The sequence below is a fragment of the Hyperolius riggenbachi genome, chromosome 7 (assembly GCF_040937935.1).
Source record: "Hyperolius riggenbachi isolate aHypRig1 chromosome 7, aHypRig1.pri, whole genome shotgun sequence".
In the NCBI taxonomy this organism is placed as follows: Eukaryota; Metazoa; Chordata; class Amphibia; order Anura; family Hyperoliidae; genus Hyperolius; species Hyperolius riggenbachi.
This window is the reverse complement of record NC_090652.1, coordinates 153,159,735-153,179,461: the sequence shown is the minus strand read 5'-3', so window position 1 is coordinate 153,179,461 and position 19,727 is coordinate 153,159,735. Positions and strand designations below refer to the sequence as shown.

General features: G+C 45.1%; 1 protein-coding gene across 1 annotated transcript in view; it reads left to right on the top strand.

Moving 5' to 3' along the window:
* The window catches only part of LOC137524651 (multidrug resistance-associated protein 1-like), a 162,133-nt gene that overhangs the window by 71,035 nt on the left and 71,371 nt on the right, over positions 1-19,727 (top strand). The window contains exons 12-16 of the mRNA XM_068244765.1: positions 2,044-2,136; positions 7,200-7,403; positions 8,101-8,247; positions 9,223-9,310; positions 10,207-10,273. Of these exons, the coding sequence (XP_068100866.1) occupies positions 2,044-2,136; positions 7,200-7,403; positions 8,101-8,247; positions 9,223-9,310; positions 10,207-10,273 (599 nt within the window). The remainder of the gene's footprint in view (positions 1-2,043; positions 2,137-7,199; positions 7,404-8,100; positions 8,248-9,222; positions 9,311-10,206; positions 10,274-19,727) is intronic.

Here is a 19,727-nt window from a genome sequence, read left to right as displayed (position 1 = left end):
GTGTGATCTTTGATAAGGTGTGATATTTGAGTTATCACGGTTTAGTAAATCAAGCCCCTTGACTGTCATTGTTTCAAGTCTGGAAATCTTCAAACGTGTGCTCAAAACACACCTGTTCAGACAAGCCTATAAACTGTCATAGCTAGCATTGGAGGTTCACTGCCTCCTCTGCTAACCCATTTGTCTCCTCCCCTACAGTCTCCACCCCCCTACCCTCTAGATTGTAAGCTCATAAGGGTTGTGACCTCCCTCTAGTGTTACTTGTTTCTGCTGTACTCTATCATATAAGCATCTACATTTATGATGTCTCAATGCACACATCACCTATGTATGTATTTGTACGTGTATTGCTGAATGTTATGATTGCACAATGTTTTGAACTTCTCATTCAGCTATGCTCCCCACTATTTGTTTTGTACTTTGTACAGCACTAAGGATAATGTTGGTGCTATATAAGTAGAAAATAAGAACCCAGGATCAGCCAACTGACTGGAAATTGTTTCTTTTATTGTATCTTAAAGGAGTACATAGCTAATGAGACAGGGTTTTTCGGCGCCTGTGGCGAGACTGCGCAGCACCGAGGCTTGGTGCGGGTAATTTGTTTATCAGGCGATTGCCGGACCCCAAATTACTTCTCCCTCTGAGTTGCGATGACTTGGATGGGGGAATTGTATTTAACACCCCCATCCACATTTGTACAGCACCTGGGTGAGCCGTCATATGGCTCACCTTGCTCAGAAAAGCCCTGGCACCAGAACGGCATGCACTACGCCATGGCTAAAGCTAGCACAATGTTTTGGGCGGAAGCCCTTTCTCAAATGCCTCTTTAGAAAGGGCTTTCTCCTGAAATGTCATGCTGGCTTTAGCTATGTACTCCTTTAACATAATGAAAGGAAAGATTTCTGGTCAGTTCATTGAGCCTGGGTTCTTCCTCTTCTATGTACTCAACTAATGAACAGTTCAAAGTAGAGGTTCATCATTTGGAAGTTGATCCGTCACTGATGTACATTAAAGCGGATCCGAGATGGAAAACTAGCTATAACAAGTAACTTGTCTATATATCTTATCTAAAGTTTAGATAGTTTACACAGCAAATCTAGCTGCAGACAGCTTCAAAAGTTTATGATTATTTATTCCTGTGACACAATAAGGGCAGCCATGTTCTGTTTGTCACATTGTCACAGGCTGAGGGCTGGAGATGCTATCAGATTGCCTGTGTGTAAATTCAGTCCCCTCTTCTCCTCCCCTCTGCCTCTGAAATCTCTGGCTAGTAACCTCCTCCTCCTCCTGCCCAGACTGAGCTCCCATAAGCCCTTGCTACAGTGCCAAGGCACTGTGAAAAAGCTGTGGGCGAGGCTTGTTTAGTTTATAGGGAATTAGAGTATGAAAACAGAACAAAAAAAAGTATTTGGCTTGAGGAATGCCCTATAAACTATATGAAAGTATAGAGATATAGGAGTAAACGTTTATCTCGGATTCACTTTAAGAATAAGGGTACGGTTCCACTAGTGCGGTGTGGAATCACCGCGGATTCCCCGCAGACAAATTTGCATGCAGGAGTGAAATCGCATGTGGCTGTATGCGAATTTTACCTCAAATTCGCATACAATTTCGCATGGATGATGCTGTGTGCGAATTTAACCATGTCAGTGCCTGTGTGCTTTTTCATTTATTTCATGCGAAATCGTATGCAAATTCGCATGAAAATTTGCATACAAAACCGCCACGCGAATTCCCTATTAAATACATTGTATGCGAATCGCATGCGGTATGTGCGGTGTCCGAATTCGGATAGCTCTGCTGTGCAGATTTTTCCTGCACAAGAAAACGCTCCGTTTTCCTGACAAGTGGACACAGGCTTATTTACTTTTATTGGTTATGCGAATTTGCATGCGGGGAACTCATGCGAATTTGCGTTAGGGGAAACGCACCCTGAGTGTTGTCCTTTTTAGAAATAACATTTTGTTTTACTCTGTTTTATAACTAACCAATCTAATTGTAGTGTTTTTTTTGTGTGTGTGTGTTTTGTTTTTTTTCTTGCAGACACTAGGAGTTGCTATATTTGCTGGCATAGGAGTGTTTATTTTAAACCTCCCTTTTATGACTGTTTTTGGAGTGGTCATCAGAAAGTTACAGGTAAAACTACATTCTGCTGTCACTTTATAATCCGAGGAAAAGGGATTGGGGGAGTTAGCTAGTCTTTCTTTTACTAGAAAGAGTCAGAATACAAATTTAAGTCTTGAGGTTCTTGTTTCAGTCGTACAGCTTCCATTTATCTCTCTGTGTAATAGAATGGACGGTCCGCCCCACCCCCCCATAAGCCTCCGGCCGCTTATCCATCTTACATCTCAGGAGCCTATAGGCTCCTGAGATGTACTGGTGCCCTAAACCCTGCCCACAAATTCTGAGTAGAACATCCACCAAACTGCACCACAAGTGTGCTGACTGGCACGGCTTTTATCCCCTGCTATCCCTGCCTCATGTAGTTAGCCAGAGGTGCCTCCCAGTATTAACTAGCAAGCGGTGCCCCCAAGTATTAGATAGCTAGAGATTCCCCCAGTAGTAAGATGTACAACCCCAGCACTTAGTAGCCAGCTTTGCACCCAATTATTACATAAAGGTAGCCAGAGATTTCCCCTCAGAATAGGTAGCTAGAGGTGTCACTGAGTATAGGTAGATCGAGATAGCCCTCCAGTATTAGGTAACCATAGTCAACTTCCTAGTATAGGTAGCCTGAGTGCTCCCCAGTATTAGGCAGCCCCCCATTCTATAAAGCTAGATGTGCCCCCTGTATTAGGTAGCCCACACTCCCAGTATAGGTAGGGCATATGTGCCCCAGTATTAGGTATCCCATTTTGTATAGGCAGCAGATGCGCCCCCTCCCCTGAGTACAAGAAGCCAGATGTGCCTCCAGTATTAGCGAGGCCCCCAGTTTAGGTAGTATGTATATATATATCTCCAAATTTTCCCCTCGTATTATGTAGCCCCCCCCTTTCAGTATAGGTTGAAGATGTGCCTCCCCCAGTATAGGAAGCCATATGTGCCCCCAGTATTAGGTAGGCCCCAAGTTTAGGTAGTAGATGTGCTCCTCTCCCCTCAGAGAGACAGATTTGCTCACAGTTTTAAGTAGTATCCCCTCCCCCATATAGGTGTAGTTGGTGTGCCCCAAGGATTAGACAATTTCCCCCCTCCCATATACAGTAGGTAGCAGATGTTGCCCACATCCCATGCACGGTCACATGCAAAGCATAGAGGGGAAGTTACTCACCTGCTCTTTGCATTCCGTTCCGTAGATCTCTCTTCAATCTCACACCCAGTGCCCTTTCTATGGCTATAGCATAACCCTCTTCATGTGACGCAAGACATGCCATTCTAATCATGGAGACAGGATGTTGGATATGCAGCTGAAAGAGATCCCAGTGCTGGAATGCCAAGAGCCATTGAGTAACTTCTCTGTGGTGCTCTGCTCGCAACTCTGCATGGGCGGAGGGAGGACGATCCTCGGCGAAGGCAGTTTGACGCCTCTCCACCATCAGGTGCCTGTAGGCTCGAGTCTCAGTGCTTTGATGGTAAATCTGGCACTGTGTGAGGCGCTTAGTTTCTCTTTCAGTGTTTTTTCTTTTAGGTTTTGAAGCCAAGTCCTTCAAATGTTAATACTTGTTGGTCAGGTTCTACGCCTCTGCCATTGTGTTGCTATTTTGTGTATTCAGCTTGTATCTTCAGATACAAATAATTTCTCCTTGCACTCCTTGCAAATGTAGATTATATGCAGCTTGAAATTGAACCAATCAGTATAACTTCCTGTCGGGCTTTTTATTGGTGTTCAAGCTGTTTAACCTTTATATAAAAGAGGAAATATGTCAGACCACACAGGGCATCGCATCTTGTTGCATATGAGGGTGCGTAGCTGGATATGCTGACTCCTGTCCACCACTAAATTAGGCACGTCGGTGTCAGATCTTGACAATGGGGCAGATGGAGAACACAGTCTAGTCTGAGGAATCACATTTTCTTTGGCTTCCAAAATCATTAGATCTCAGTCTAATCGAGCATTTGTGGAATGTGTTATTAAACAAATTGATCCATGGAGGCACGACCTCGCAACTTACATGGCTTAAAATATCTGCTGCTAATATGCTGGAACCAAATGCCACAGGATATCTTCAGAGGTTTTGTAGGGAGATAGTCAATGGCATGCAAATTATTCCGGCTTCCATACAAATGTCATGTAAATTTTGTTCAGCTTGAAACTGGGCCAATTAGATTAACTTCCTGCTTTAGCTGGCGCAAATGCAAGCTAGAATTGTTTACATTGACCATTTCAAGTTGTGTTGTGTCCATCCATCAACAGATCAGATCTCTTTTAATGGCACAAGGGGGTCCTGCACTATATATTTCAGGTTTTGGCAGATCAGTTTATGTTTTTTTGCCATATACACCCACCTAATGGATTATTAGGAACACCATACTAATATGGTGTTTGACCCTCTTTCGCCTTCAGAACTGCCTTAATTCTATGTGGCATTGATTCAACAAGGTGCTGAAAGCTTTCTTTAGGAATGCTGGCCCATATTGATAGGATAGCATCTTGCAGTTGATGGAGATTTGTGGGATGTCCATCCAGGGCACGAAGCTCCCGTTCCATCACATCCTAAAGATGCTCTATTGGGTTGAGATCTGGTGACTGTGGGGGCCATTTTGGTACAGTGAACTCATTGTCATATTCAAGAAATCAATTTGAAATCAAAATGATTCGAGCTTTGTGACATGGTGCATTATCCTGCTGGAAGTAGCCATCAGAGGATGGGTACATGGTGGTCATGAAGGGATGGACATGGTCAGAAACAATGCTCAGGTAGCTCGTGGCATATAAACAATGCCCAATTGGCACTATGGGGCCTAAAATTGTGACTCTATCGAGACTCATCAGACCAGGCAACGTTTTTCCAGTCTTCAACTGTCCAATTTTGGTGAGCTTGTGCAAATTGCAGCCTCTTTTTCCTATTTGTAGTGGAGATGAGTGGTACCCGGTGGGGTCTTCTGCTGTTGTAGCCAGTGGCGTAGCTACAGACCTCAGGGCCCCGATGGAGAATTTGGACATGCCCCCCCCCCCCCCCCATACTTACTCTGCCAGTGCCCTATGTATTCTTTCAAGGGATGTGGAAGCAGACAGCAATATAGCTGTCACCTGCAGGCCAATATAGCTGTCACTGCAGGCCAGTGTCCTCAGCAAACAGGCGTGTGCACCATGTGACGCCGGTAGCATTGGATCTGGGGGAGGGAGGGTAAAGAATATTGAGGGGGTAGTGAGAAGAGAGAGCGGGATTATTAGGGGTCTGGGAAAGGGAGGGTGGGGAATATTGAGGGGGGAATGAAGAGAAAAAGGGGGGTTATTAGGGGGGGGTGAGTGAGGAGAGACAGGGGGGTTATTAGGAGTCTGGGAAAGGGAGGATGAGGAATATTGAGGGAGGAGTGAGGCGAGAGAGGGGAGCTATTATTAGGGGTCGGGGGACAGTGAAGAATATTGAGGGGGAAGTGAGGAGAGACAGGGGGGTTATTAGGGGTCGGGGGAGTAAGAAGGGAGAGCAGTTAGAGGTCTGGGAAAGGGAGGGTGAAGAATATTGAGGGGGGAGTGAGGGAGGTTATTAGGAGTCTGGGGGAGAGAGGTTGAGGGGGGGCTAGTGAGAATTCTGGGGGGTGGATAGAAAGACAGGAAATTACTAGGGGTCTGGTGGAGGAAGGTTAGTAAGCCCTGTTGCGGGCTCTGGATACAGTAAAGGCTGATAAGCAGTGACAGGGAAATAAAGAGGGAGACAGCACTCACCTCTCATACCTCCCGCTCTGTTTGCCTGGGGGAAGGGAGCTCTTGGCTCATCATCATCTTCTCCCATGCTCTGTCCTCTGTTCTTGCTGTGCCAGCCAATGGGATTTGCAGGGGCAGGGCTCGGTGAAACAATCAAGCAACTCACAGGAACGATCCTGTGAGAGGCGGAGCTACCCGCGATTGGGGGGCGGAGCTACCCGCGATTTGGGGGCGGAGCTAAGCGTCTGTCACGGAGGGCCTGGGGACAGAGGAGAATGCGGGGAGCAGGGGCCGGTACGGGCCCTAGGAGATCGCGGGCCCGGTCGCCAGTGCGACTGCTGCGACCCCTGCTCCTATGCCAGTGGTTGTAGCCCGTCCGCCTTAAGGTTGTGCATGTTGTGGCTTCACGAATGCTTTGCTGCATACCTCGGTTGTAACAAGTGGTTATTTCAGTCAACGTTGCTCTTCTATCAGCTTGAATCAGTCGGCCCATTCTCCTCTGACCTCTAGCATCAACAAGGCATTTTCGCCCACAGGACTGCCACTTACTGGATGTTTTTCCCTTTTCACACCATTCTTTGTAAACCCTAGAAATGGTTGTGCGTGAAAATCCCAGTAACTGAGCAGATTGTGAAATTCTCAGACCAGCCCATCTGCCACCAACAACCATGACATGCTCAAAATTGCTTAAATCCCCTTTCTTTCCCATGTGATTGGTTGATTAGATAATTGCATTAATGAGAAATTGAACAGGTTTTCCTAATAATCCTTTAGGTGAGTGTATAAGCAAGATTGTCAGTCATCTGATTCTGATGACTTCTTGCCATGTCAGTATGGTCATATTCATTTGAAAAAAGGTATGAGATGATTAAATAAGGCAGAGAACAATGTGCATTGTACAGTCACTAGCAGCAACCAATCAATGTCTCTCTCACTGATCTGAAACCGATTGCACATTGTATATTATGGTGCTTTACACATCATTGATGAACTTTCATAAATGTGTTAGGCTCGGGCCACACTGGGACTAAAAACAGTCCGTTAATGGATTGTAATGGAACGGATCCGAACAGATGCTAATGGATCCAATGTTAACCTATGGATTTGTTCACATTGGTCTGTTCGAGTAGATCCGTTCTGCGATCCACTGGACGGACAGCAAGTTTGGATCTGCAGTCATTTTTCCGATTGACAGATGCATCGCATTGACCGCATGCTAACGGAACAGAGCACCGGAGATTGAAAACTGATGCCTTTAAAAATTAATCAGTTTTTACTCGGATCAGTTTTCCATCCATGCCACTGTGAACCGAGTCTTAAAGTTTCATGCTTGATCATTAAAAAATAGACTGTGTATGTACTTATTTGATATATCTCCTCTGTTTCCTTTGTAAAGGAAGAACAGATGAAGCATAAGGACAGTCGTATAAAACTGGTCTCAGAGATCCTTCAGGGCATAAAGGTGCTAAAGCTGTATGCTTGGGAGAATGCGTTCATAAAAAAAGTGGAACATTTCAGGTTACTGGAGCTGAAAGTGGTGAAGAAATATGCTTTGTTGTTTTCAGGAGCATTGTCCTTGTTTGTGGCTTCTCCCTTCTGGGTAAGTAGAAGCAGATATGTTTCCTTGTTGTCTAAAAATTATTCTACTATTCTCAGAAATGGTGGCATAAGCTTACCCCTGAGGCCTGAGCTATTAAGAAACAGGATAAAAGCATACATTACTTACAATGCATTTCTGTTATAATAAAACTAACTTGAGGAAGCATACATTTGACCTATCCTCCCTCCTACTCTCACACAGATCCCTCTCCACCGGGCAAGTAATAACCCCCTTGGGCAAATAATACCCCACCCCCACGACCAAAAATTGTAGCCGCAGTCTCCATAGAGGGCGGCCCCGGCACCTGCTTTTTAGCGCACTCCCATTTTTGTTCACACTACAGTAAGCTGCTTTGATTTAGGAAAGATAGCTTGCCATGTTATAAGCCTGTACTGTATCGGTACTCTCCGTGTCTTCCTTCACATTTGGCCTCTAGCGATTCCACTCGCTCTCTGCAAGCCAGAGCCAGAAAGTAGAGAGCAAGTACAAACACTAGAGGATTAATCCAACGGAAGCCATGGATACCACCCATTAATCAGTTGTGAGCACCCTTCTCAGCAGAAACGCACTACAACCTACCTAGCAGGAAGATGTTAGGTATCACCAAGTATCCGCAGTGTATTAAGGCCAGGCAAGCAGTATTTTAATTGAATAAGGCTAATTGGCTTTTTTCCCCACTTTGTGTTCCACTGGCTAGGTTTCTATTACCATGTTTGGTGTTTTTCTTGGAATGGATGATAACAATGTCCTGGATGCTCAGAAGGCTTTTGTCACTATAATATTACTGAATATTCTCAGGATCCCTCTGCGCATGTTTCCAATGGCAATGACTCTTACATTCCAGGTACAAATCATTTCACTTAGTTATTTGTCCATTTGCTGTGCTGAAGATCAGAGTATTATGTTTGTGAACACTCTTTGCAGTTCCACTGGTCACTGATTCTCTTCGCAGATCTGACGTCATTTTCAGAAAGACCCCATGATAACAATGTTGCTGAGTGACTCGGCAAAACATTCTTCTTAACTACTTCCGTACCAGCAGTCTTTGGCCCCTTAAGGACCAGAGGACTGCTGGTACTGCAAAATGGCGCTTATCGACTAATTGCTGCACAGACCCGTCATTCCCGCCGGTCATGCCACTCTCCCATCGCTGCATGTCCCTCTCTCTGCTGTCCCCATGACAGCAAGCTGTGTGAACAGGTCAAGAGCCACTTTCATTGGCTCCTGAAGCTGTCCATCAATGTAAGCCAATGGGACAGGGTCAGGAGCCAAAAAAAACCAATAACTTTTTTTTTATTATTAGCAGTCTGCAGCATTTTCATTATTACCCTGGAGTTCCGCTTTAAAGTACTCCTGTACTGGGGACAAAAAAAATGACTTAAGCCCATGGTTGACTAGATTCCCTTTGTAGATGTGACCAGGCACTGCTTTGTCCTCTGTGTGGCTTACCTTTTTTTTTTACTCAGAGGCTGTAGCATTTTCATTATTACTCTGGAGGCCCGCTTTAACCTTGTTGTTGTGTCCTTTGCCATATGTACAGTAGAACTCTACTACTCTGGTAATCAATTCTACCTCCGTTACATTTCCATAGCTTCTATGGCAAACGGAGAGACACTGTACTTATGTTCCAAATGGAATTGGAATACACCTTTTCATTAGTTACCATGGAACCCTGCAGAAGATGTCTTTGGTTGAATCTGATTTCCTCAGTGAACACTGGCACTTAGTATGGAGGTGTTTATTTAAAATGTTCTCCCCACTGATACATTGATGTCTAGAATTCAGTGTACTACTCATTTTTCTCATTTTCTTTATTTAGTCAACAGTTTCTCTAAGACGCTTGGCCAAATTTTTTTCTGAGGATGAACTTGAACCAGGAAATGTGGAGACTTTAGAACCATTTAACAGTATGTATTCTACCTGTGCAGTTGTCACTTTGATATAAATCAGTTTAGCATGTGCATACAAGTCTGTCCTATACTCAGTGCTTCCATAACCATTCCATTTGTTCTACCTCTACATATTTCTATATTTCAAAAGTTCAAAAACTCATTGATCCTAAGAAGTCACTCGCTAAACATGTTTGTCCATTATTTCTTTTCAATTCGTAATTTTTGTCTTTTGAGTTTGTTTTTTTTTTTTTTTTTGCAATGTGGGACACCAGTTCAGAGACACCAGTTTTATCTGAAATTCAACTATTGTACATACAGGGTAAGATCATTAGGATGGGAATGGGTTCCAAGAATAATGGAATAGATACATTTTGTTAATGTTTTAGAAGCTCAGAGGGTTGGCTCACACTACTGGCCCTTTTTAAGCACCAGTGATTTGAAGACTCTTCCTAATTTAATGATGTGAGTGATTTTTTTTTTTTAAATCGCATTCTTCAAGTGAGAACACACCCATAGCATTACATTAGCCAGAGCTTTTCAAATCACTGGCTCTTAGAAAAACACCTGTAAAGTGAACCAGCCCTCATGGTGTTTTTTAGTAAATGGCTTTAATCCTGTTCAGCCAGGTTTTTGTTCACACACCCCTTTCTTACATTTTAGCTAGATGAGTGACCTTCATTATCATGGGATAGAGACAGAAAGATGAGCAGTTTCATCGAGAATGTACTTTCATATCATGCAGTGCTGCTGAGCAGTATATAGGGGGTGCAGATGACAAGCCAACATACAAAACAAGTACCGGTACATACTATGACACAGGAGGATGAAAGGATCCTGCCCAATTGGGCTTACAATCCAGGGCACTTATTTTTGTCATATTTAGTTACCAGATCTGTTTGTGTATTTTTCAGGAAATGACATTGTGGTACAAGATGGCACATTTACGTGGTCTGCCAAAGAAGAAACATGTCTTAGAAAGTAAGATAGTTACTTCCGTAATAGCTTACAGTTACAATGAATAATACTACTAAACAAATACATTGAGGGCTTTTATGCATCAGCAGTGCTGCTCCATGCTGCCATATAGATATTCAATAACAAACTGTGACTGCCACAGACATATGTCATGGAAGATCAGCATGGAGGAGGAAGGGGGGGGGGGGAGAAGGATGTTTATTCTGCAATGTATTTGTGGTTCCTGCCTGATCCCGTTTCCCATGCATAGAGACAGGAATTGAGAAGTTAGTTGGGGCTTGAAGGGTTGAATCAGGAGAAAACAGATTTTCTGCAAGTAGCTTTATTCATAGCTTTGCATGGAGAACAGATTCTCTATTTTGCTTCTTTGTATTAATTGTTAGAATAATAGGAAAATAAGCAGAAGGTAGATTGCTTAGAAGAAATCTTAGAAAATCACTTCAGGAATGGATGATAGATGTAAATGCAGAATAAAAAGCATATTCACTTAATACAATTAAAGATGTTCTATGGCTATTCCTATAGACTTCTAATAATATACTTTATCTCTAGTCACAGATGTAGTACCGTATTTAGTACCAGTATAGTCCATGTGGTCAGGCTGAAATAAAGTTAAATAGCCTATTAAAATGACTATAAAGTCTAAAAAAAATCATATTGTAACGATTGTGGAACTTTCTCCGTGATCAGCGCACAACGCGTGCGCTGACACGGCGGAAATCCTCCACAAGCGTATATTTGCAGGCACCCAGCAAAAGGTGCTACGCACCTGTAGAGGGAAATTCCTGTCGGCAGATGGCGCTGGGGAGTGCAGAGGAACCAATCCTCTGTACCTCCACAAGTGCCAGACAGGAATTGTACGAAGCGCAGAACGCAATCGCAAGAGAGGCGATTGCGAATGAGATTGAGCAAAGGGATAGGTTGTATGTGTGTGCGCCAATCCAGTCGCCACCCCGCGACCGCGCACACACAACAGCAGATACGAAATAGGAACGCGATCGCGAGAGGTGCGATCGCCAGACGTGACACAAGGCAGATCAGAATAGAATACGAGGGTAGCAAAGGCACAGCAAATACAATAAGGAGATACGGAAAATAACAAATGCTAGCTAACCGCGAACACCGCACTCATTCGCAACAGTGCACGCGGTTATGCGCGATCTCCACGTGATAAGCACAATAGAGACAAGCACGCCTAACTAACCATTAACAGACAAACATGAAACAGAGGACGCGAGCGCTTGCTTAACGGTTACCTCACCGAGCCTGCAGCAAGCGTAGCGGGCAAGACAGACACACGAAAACAGGGACAAACGAGAGATAGGATCCACAGCACTAGCGAAAAGTGGCTAGCGTGATCCAGGTACAGAGTAGCAGAACAGAAGGATCCCCAGCGCTAGCAAAAAGTAGCTAGCGCGATCCCAGAAGACAGAACAGAAGGATCCCCAGCGCTAGCGAAAAGTAGCTAGCGCGATCCCAGGAGACAGAACAGAAGAGATAGCTGGTAGCAACCGCTGCACCAGCTATACTCCAAGAACAGAGATCAGAACCATTTCCTGTCGACCACCATTGGGGCAGGACAATGGCAACAGGCAAGACAAGACAGAACAGGCAATACAGATAATACAACCTGACTGGGCTAGAAGGGGAGCCTAAAGCAACCCCCAGGAATTAACTATACTAGATAGCAATGGCTGACACTCCAGCAGTGTCCATCAGGAACAGAGCATGGAAAGGAAATGACCAGCAAAGCCTTCTGGGAAACATAAAGCTCTTATAGTGCCAGTCATCAAAGAAGGCAGGTAAGGGATTTGCATAACGAATGTATGCAAATTCCCCAGCAAGAGAACAGACCAGAAACTTGCAATGGAAAGACAGGTCTCTGTTCCAGAGACCTGCAGCCCACAGACTAGAGGAATGGACAAACAGCTGTCTGCCTGTGCAGCCAGCTGAGCGGATCATCACAGTACCCCCCCCCCCCCCCTCTAGGGATGGATTCCAGACATCCCTCAAAACTGGTATCATCACAAAACTCTAACTGAAGACTCATGAAGGTCGGGATAGCCCGACAAGGCCCAATTCCAGAGTCAGTCCATCCGAAACCGACCTCATCGGAAGCAGAAGCCACCGAAACATGCCCATCAGCACTACAAGTCTCAGCGTAACACCCATCAGGACTGTGGACACCAGAGAAGAAGCCATCGACACCCTCCAGACAATACCCACCACCTTCCAAGGAGCGTCCAAGAATACCAAACCTGCCGCAATACCTGTTCGAAGTGTCCCTTACAACACCAAAGCCATTGCTGATCGTATTCAGGGCACCAAGCAAAACCTTTCCCGGAATCTCCCAGAACGCCTTGAAGCTCCGCAGAGATCCCAAGAAGCCAGAACGCTCACAAGGCTCACATGGAGAACCACCAAGAACCCCTATGGAACCTATGATCATTCCAGACTCAAAATTAGCAGGACACCCATCAAGATCAGGACTTTCAGGGACCACTTCTGGGCATGCAAGCAGGCAGGCTATATCAGAACATGTCTCCACTGAGGAAGCATCTGAGTACGCTGGTAACCGAGGCACACTTGGGCTTTCTGGGTCACAGAGCACATCGGGGTACACTAGTACAGGAGAAACCTCAGGACATGTCGGGGAACTGCCAACCTCAGAGTCCGACACGACAAGACCAAAACCAGTACCGGGCAGAAAATCATCACGAGTAAAGGTCACAGGTACTGGTCTTTCAAAAGAAGACTCGGACTCAAATTCAGAATTTTCTGTAACTGTAATATCATCATTGACTACACATGAATGAAGCTCCACAAGAGCTGCAAAAGTAGTCAGCAAGGCAGCAATGCCTACTGAAGTGGGCAACACCTCAGAAGGACCTGGGGGGCAGGAGACATCTCCTACAAGTTCTGCGCCCTTTGGGAGGAACTCGGAGACCTTAAGATCATCAAACAAGACCTCAGGAACATCATTTTTCAAGTTGTCTAAGAAGGATTCTGTACTATCCATGTTACAGGGCAAAACTGGAACTTTACTTTGAGAACAGGGCAGATGTCCCAGGGAAGGTTCCACCATAAACTGAGACTGAATTTCATCATCATGAGTGGAACGTACAGGAATATTCACTGGACCACACACTGACTCCCTAACTTTAATCTCGCTGCACCCAGAACTCTGCGTAGTAGTCAAACTAGCTTGCAACTCCAAAACTGCAGAAAGACAGGTAAAAATAGCAGCAATACCTAGACGAGCCTCTAGGGGCAGGGCAGGAGATATTGTACAAGGCAATATTGACTCATCCAGAGTACTGGGTGGAGAGTCAATACTTTCTTCAGAATCAGACTCGCAAATGTCAATGCAAGTGGACATCATACCTTCATTCATGGTACAGGGCAGGTTCAGAGAAAGCTTCTCTGGACAAGGCAAAGAAGCTTCAGCATCAGATTCGCAAAACCGAAGCGCTGTCTCACTCTTAGATTCGGCTAACAATGTCGAATCCGAGGAGTCAGAACGCAAAATTTGCGGATCCAAGATCGCTTTAGGTTGCGAAACTGACGCTTCCATGTCGCAAACCTCCGCGATCTGCGGAGCAGACTGCAAGGCATCTAGGACAGAAACACTGGAGCAACTTTCATCAGGCAACAGGCCTGCACAGGTGCAAACAGAATAAGACATAGATTCATTTGCAAAAGAAGTGACGACAACAACAGGAGAAACTTTATTAGACACATCAATAATTTTCTTAAAGTTGCATAACTTAGGAATTTTCCCCATGGCAGGCTCACAAACGGACGATCTTAGAGAACCTGAGGGAAAAAATCTGTCTTCCTTAGACACAGGACCACACAGACCTTTTGCAGCCATACGTGCGGTGGCGACATCAGACCGCACTGGTTCAACTTCCACACAAGCAACTGCTCTGAACGACTTGCACTCAGACTTCAAACACTCAGTTGCTTTGGGAAAGGGAATGCATTCAAAACTCACTTTCTTTAAATCCAGAGGATTGGAACAATCGTCCGCTGACAATGTGTTTTTAGCAGATTGAAGCGCATGTAGTTCATCCAAAATCATTCTCCACACGTCAAACAGCGGAGTCACAAAGTCAGAGATACATTCACCAGTCTTGATTAAAGTGCACGCAGACTCAATACACGCATACAAAACTGCTTCGTTTTTAGAACGGTAATGATTGCAAAACGATCTCCAATCACATTCCAATTCATAGACCAGGAGCTCGATCTCCCATTTCTCAAACGGGGGCTCCCATGCACACTTAACAAAGGATGAACAATCATAGTGCGCACAGTCTACAGATGGAACTGGAGCAGGAACAGAACAGGAATCTTTTACCTCTTTATTGGGATCAATTAATTGGCGTGTGTGTAATTCATCCAAAATGATCTGCCACACATACATCACCAGATCCACAACACACTCGTCACATTCATCAGAATCAATCAAAAGGCACACAGAGTCAAGACAATCGTTCAGGACATCCGCGCTTTTTGCGATGTAAAAATCGCAAAAGGCTTTCCAATCCAAATCAAATTCCTCCACCAAGGCCCCGATTTCCCATGAGGCAAATGGCGGTTCGAACAACCCAGTATCTAAATAATCTCCATATGGGTGGGGATCAGGAACGAGTACAGATTTTTTAACTGCTTTAATATAGTGTGCGATCCTACCTATAGCAGGATCCACATAAGCTTTGGATTGGGGCAAAAAACCTGGAAACTGATCAGCAGATGCATTATAAACATCATTATCATCATGCATGGTTTTACCCATTTCAGACTTGACAGAAATAACCTCTCTATCTGTGGTTGCCATGGGCAATGGATCTTTCCGCTGGGAAGCCTTCCTAGATCTTTTACGTTTAGACTTAGAGGCTTTGGATGGCTGCTTTGTGGATGAAAGAGTAGATGGAACAGCTGATTGAGCTGCTGACAACAACTCATTAAGGGGGTATGGTAATTGAGGTAATCTCAGCCAATTGTGAATTAAAAAGGCCAAGAATTCCAGGGGTCTTTGACTCAGGGTGGTATGATCTAACACATCATAACCCCACATTGACATTTCGCCCCCCAACAGAATGTAGACCATTTGGGGGGCCCAGGTAGACACTGGGGTGCATTGGAATTCAGGGTTCGCTAACAGTTTCGTACACTCAGACAAAAATTCGTCTGCTGATTCAGGTTCAAGTTTTTTAAATCTCTTAAAGGTACAAGAGCCATATTCGACAAAATCGTACAAATCAGAAATTCCGTCTACACTGGGGTTTTGGGTTAGGCTGGTCATTCTGTAACGATTGTGGAACTTTCTCCGTGATCAGCGCACAACGCGTGCGCTGACACGGTGGAAATCCTCCACAAGCGTATCTTTGCAGGCACCCAGCAAAAGGTGCTACGCACCTGTAGAGGGAAATTCCTGTCGGCAGATGGCGCTGGGGAGTGCAGAGGAACCAATCCTCTGTACCTCCACAAGTGCCAGACAGGAATTGTACGAAGCGCAGAACGCTAACGCAAGAGAGGCGATTGCGAATGAGATTGAGCAAAGGGATAGGTTGTATGTGTGTGCGCCAATCCAGTCGCCACCCCGCGACCGCGCACACACAACAGCAGATACGAAATAGGAACGCGATCGCGAGAGGTGCGATCGCCAGACGTGACACAAGGCAGATCAGAATAGAATACGAGGGTAGCAAAGGCACAGCAAATACAATAAGGAGATACGGAAAATAACAAATGCTAGCTAACCGCGAACACCGCACTCATTCGCAACAGTGCACGCGGTTATGCGCGATCTCCACGTGATAAGCACAATAGAGACAAGCACGCCTAACTAACCATTAACAGACAAACATGAAACAGAGGACGCGAGCGCTTGCTTAACGGTTACCTCACCGAGCCTGCAGCAAGCGTAGCGGACAAGACAGACACACGAAAACAGGGACAAACGAGAGATAGGATCCACAGCACTAGCGAAAAGTGGCTAGCGTGATCCAGGTACAGAGTAGCAGAACAGAAGGATCCCCAGCGCTAGCGAAAAGTAGCTAGCGCGATCCCAGAAGACAGAACAGAAGGATCCCCAGCGCTAGCGAAAAGTAGCTAGCGCGATCCCAGGAGACAGAACAGAAGAGATAGCTGGTAGCAACCGCTGCACCAGCTATACTCCAAGAACAGAGATTAGAACCATTTCCTGTCGACCACCATTGGGGCAGGACAATGGCAACAGGCAAGACAAGACAGAACAGGCAATACAGATAATACAACCTGACTGGGCTAGAAGGGGAGCCTAAAGCAACCCCCAGGAATTAACTATACTAGATAGCAATGGCTGACACTCCAGCAGTGTCCATCAGGAACAGAGCATGGAAAGGAAATGACCAGCAAAGCCTTCTGGGAAACATAAAGCTCTTATAGTGCCAGTCATCAAAGAAGGCAGGTAAGGGATTTGCATAACGAATGTATGCAAATTCCCCAGCAAGAGAACAGACCAGAAACTTGCAATGGAAAGACAGGTCTCTGTTCCAGAGACCTGCAGCCCACAGACTAGAGGAATGGACAAACAGCTGTCTGCCTGTGCAGCCAGCTGAGCGGATCATCACACATATATAGAGATGTGGTAGGTAGCATGGAGATGCCTCACCTTTTATAGACGGTTGGTCGAACTCATAAGATACCATTTTGATTCAGAGGTACCGGGTATGGCGATCCCATGGATCTCTTCGGTGGGACTTCTATGACAGGCAAGCCAAGCACAGCCAGAGCGGCTCCTGTGGCCCAATACCCGCTACAAAGGAGATGCACCAAGCCGATGATTGCACTGGTGGAACCACTGCATTTCAGTTGTCAACATATGAGAAGGATGACTGAATACAGTCCTTATGGTATCGCGTAGTAGTGCTTGGATGGGACCACTAGACCACTGTCCCTGATCTTTAAAGGCAGTTTCACAGGTAAAAAGTGTTAGTCTCAGGAGACCAAGAAGAATATTGTGTTTACACCAATGTAATTTTTTAATAACCACTATATGTGGTGGATTAGCATATAGGTGTACAACATATGGTACAGTAATGTTTATATAACTTTATAAGGAAAAGGACTTTTTCGTGATTACCTGCTTAGATTAAAGTCATTTTCCACAAGGAAAGCAAAGTAGCAGGTGCTGGATAACACTGAAGTATTTTTTAAAAATATGATGCAGAGCGTTCCCCCTACCTGTAACACAGGACAAGAGCACATCATCGCTGCTTTCAGTGAAGGATACATGGAAGCTGGTATGATCCCATAGAGACAATGTGCAACTGTTGCCCTCCAATAAACAATTCTGCCCACCCGGTGCCTGCACCTCGGCCCACACATGCCCATGTACTGTGTCCACCAGCCGCTCCATCATCTCTAGTTTTGGGCGCCGTGGTAGCATCACTGTTCCCATGGCAAAAGAACACAGAAGCAAGCCATTGCAGGTAGTACAGCGGCCCGGCTTCTGTGTTCTGTCTTCTGCCATGGCAACAGTGACACTCGTCGGCACCCAAACCGACGCGGTTGACCAAGGATAGGGACAGTGTGTGTGCGGTAATGGAGGGGATTATGCAGATGGGGGGGGGGGAAGCAGCCAGGACCAGGACACCACCCAACCTTGGCTATAGGCCCAATAACAGCCGCTATGCTGCTTTGGTGATTCCTACATTATTAGAGAGGGAGGTAAATTATATCCAGTTATTTTCTGAACCCTACTAAGAACTTTACTAAGATCATGCAGTTGCGATTTTGAAACCCCAAAATGGTGTACTTTTTTTATGTAGTGGTGGAGGAAAGCAGAGGTAGAAAAACGTTAGAAATCATCCAAAAAATGTAACCATTGCTGTAGGATGACACATGCCTAAACTCATGGCAAAGCAGCATCTTTTTTTGTAATTGTAGTAGTATTTCCAGCACATTATCTGGGATAATTTTCCCTGTTTTATGTACACATTCTGGCTGCTTAAAAACCATCTTATTGCAGCATCCCCCATTATTCTATGTTCCCCAGTTACATTGCTCACAAGACAAGACAAATAACATTTATATTGCGCTTTTCTCCTTGCGGACTCAAAGCGCCAGAGCAGAGCAGCAGCCACTAGGGCGCGCTCTATTGGCAGTAGCAGTGTAAGGGAGACTTGCCAAAGGTCTCCTACTGAATTAGTGCTGGCTTACTGAACAGGCAGAGCCAAGATTCGAACCCTGGTCTCCTGTGTCAGAGGCAGAGCCCTTAACCATTACACCATCAGCCAACTGCATTACTGCACCTCCAAGTTTACAGATGCGGTTTTCTTTTTGTTTTGTTTTTCAGTAGTGAAGCACTAAAGGGGGTTATTTTACAGAATATGTGCTCAGAGGTCAGATTGCATTTAGAGCAAAGTGGCTCATGCATGATGGAAACAGTCCTTTCAGGTTTAGCAAGGTAAACCTGAATGGACTCCAACTTCTTTACTCAGCTGTTCTGGCCGTGCTGCCTCAACAAAGGCTTTCCGATTAGAAGAAGCAGCATGCTTTGTAAACCAAATAATATGATGACACGCGGTTAATATAAACCTTATTTCAAAAAGTCTAAATAAGAAAAAGTGACAAAAAGATTACAACGATTATTACAGTTCCTTATTTTCTGAGTATGTTTATTGGTTTAAAGGCATAGATTATTTAGCATGGATTGCAGGAGCTAGGCAAACTTAAAGGAAACCTGAAATGAGTGATATGGAGGCTGCCATATTTATTTCCTTTGAGGCCATTTTATACTTACCATGTGACATTGTGTTGCGGTACTCTCCCCTGCCGCAGCTCATCACAGTGGTCATTAATGTCTGCGAGACTTGCCACAGTGCTCATGGTGCATCGGAAGTGGTCCAGCCGACAAAGAGACTGCAGCGTGTTGCCACATGGTGTACACAGTACATGATGCAATAGAATTCAATGGCACAGCGAACCATTTTAAAGTTTTTTCAAATTTTAAAGTGACGCACTTCCTGTCCAAAAGTGTGCCATACTGAGGGGATCAGACGGTTCTGACGTCACTGACTTAGACATTTGGGGAGGGCGGGTCACAGAAATTTCCCTGTCGGTGCAGTCTGCCGCAGGGACTAAACAGCTTGTAATGGTGCCATGTGTGAAAGGGCTGTTATCTGCCACATGGACCAAACCGCTTGTAATAATAATAATAATTCCTTTTTTTGCATAGCGTTTTTCTCCTGTCAGACTCAAAGCGCTTGTGAGGCAGCTACTAGAACACACACAGGATATCTGGGAGAGCTGGCTGGCACTCGGGTTAAACTGAGTTTGGCAGGCAGCTGTACATATGAACCCAGTAAACTATGTGCTCAAGACTGAGGGCAAAGTCCTATGCAAAATATCCAAGAAAGTTCAGAAGTCTGGCACTATAGTTTATTAGCAGTGATGTGGAAACGTG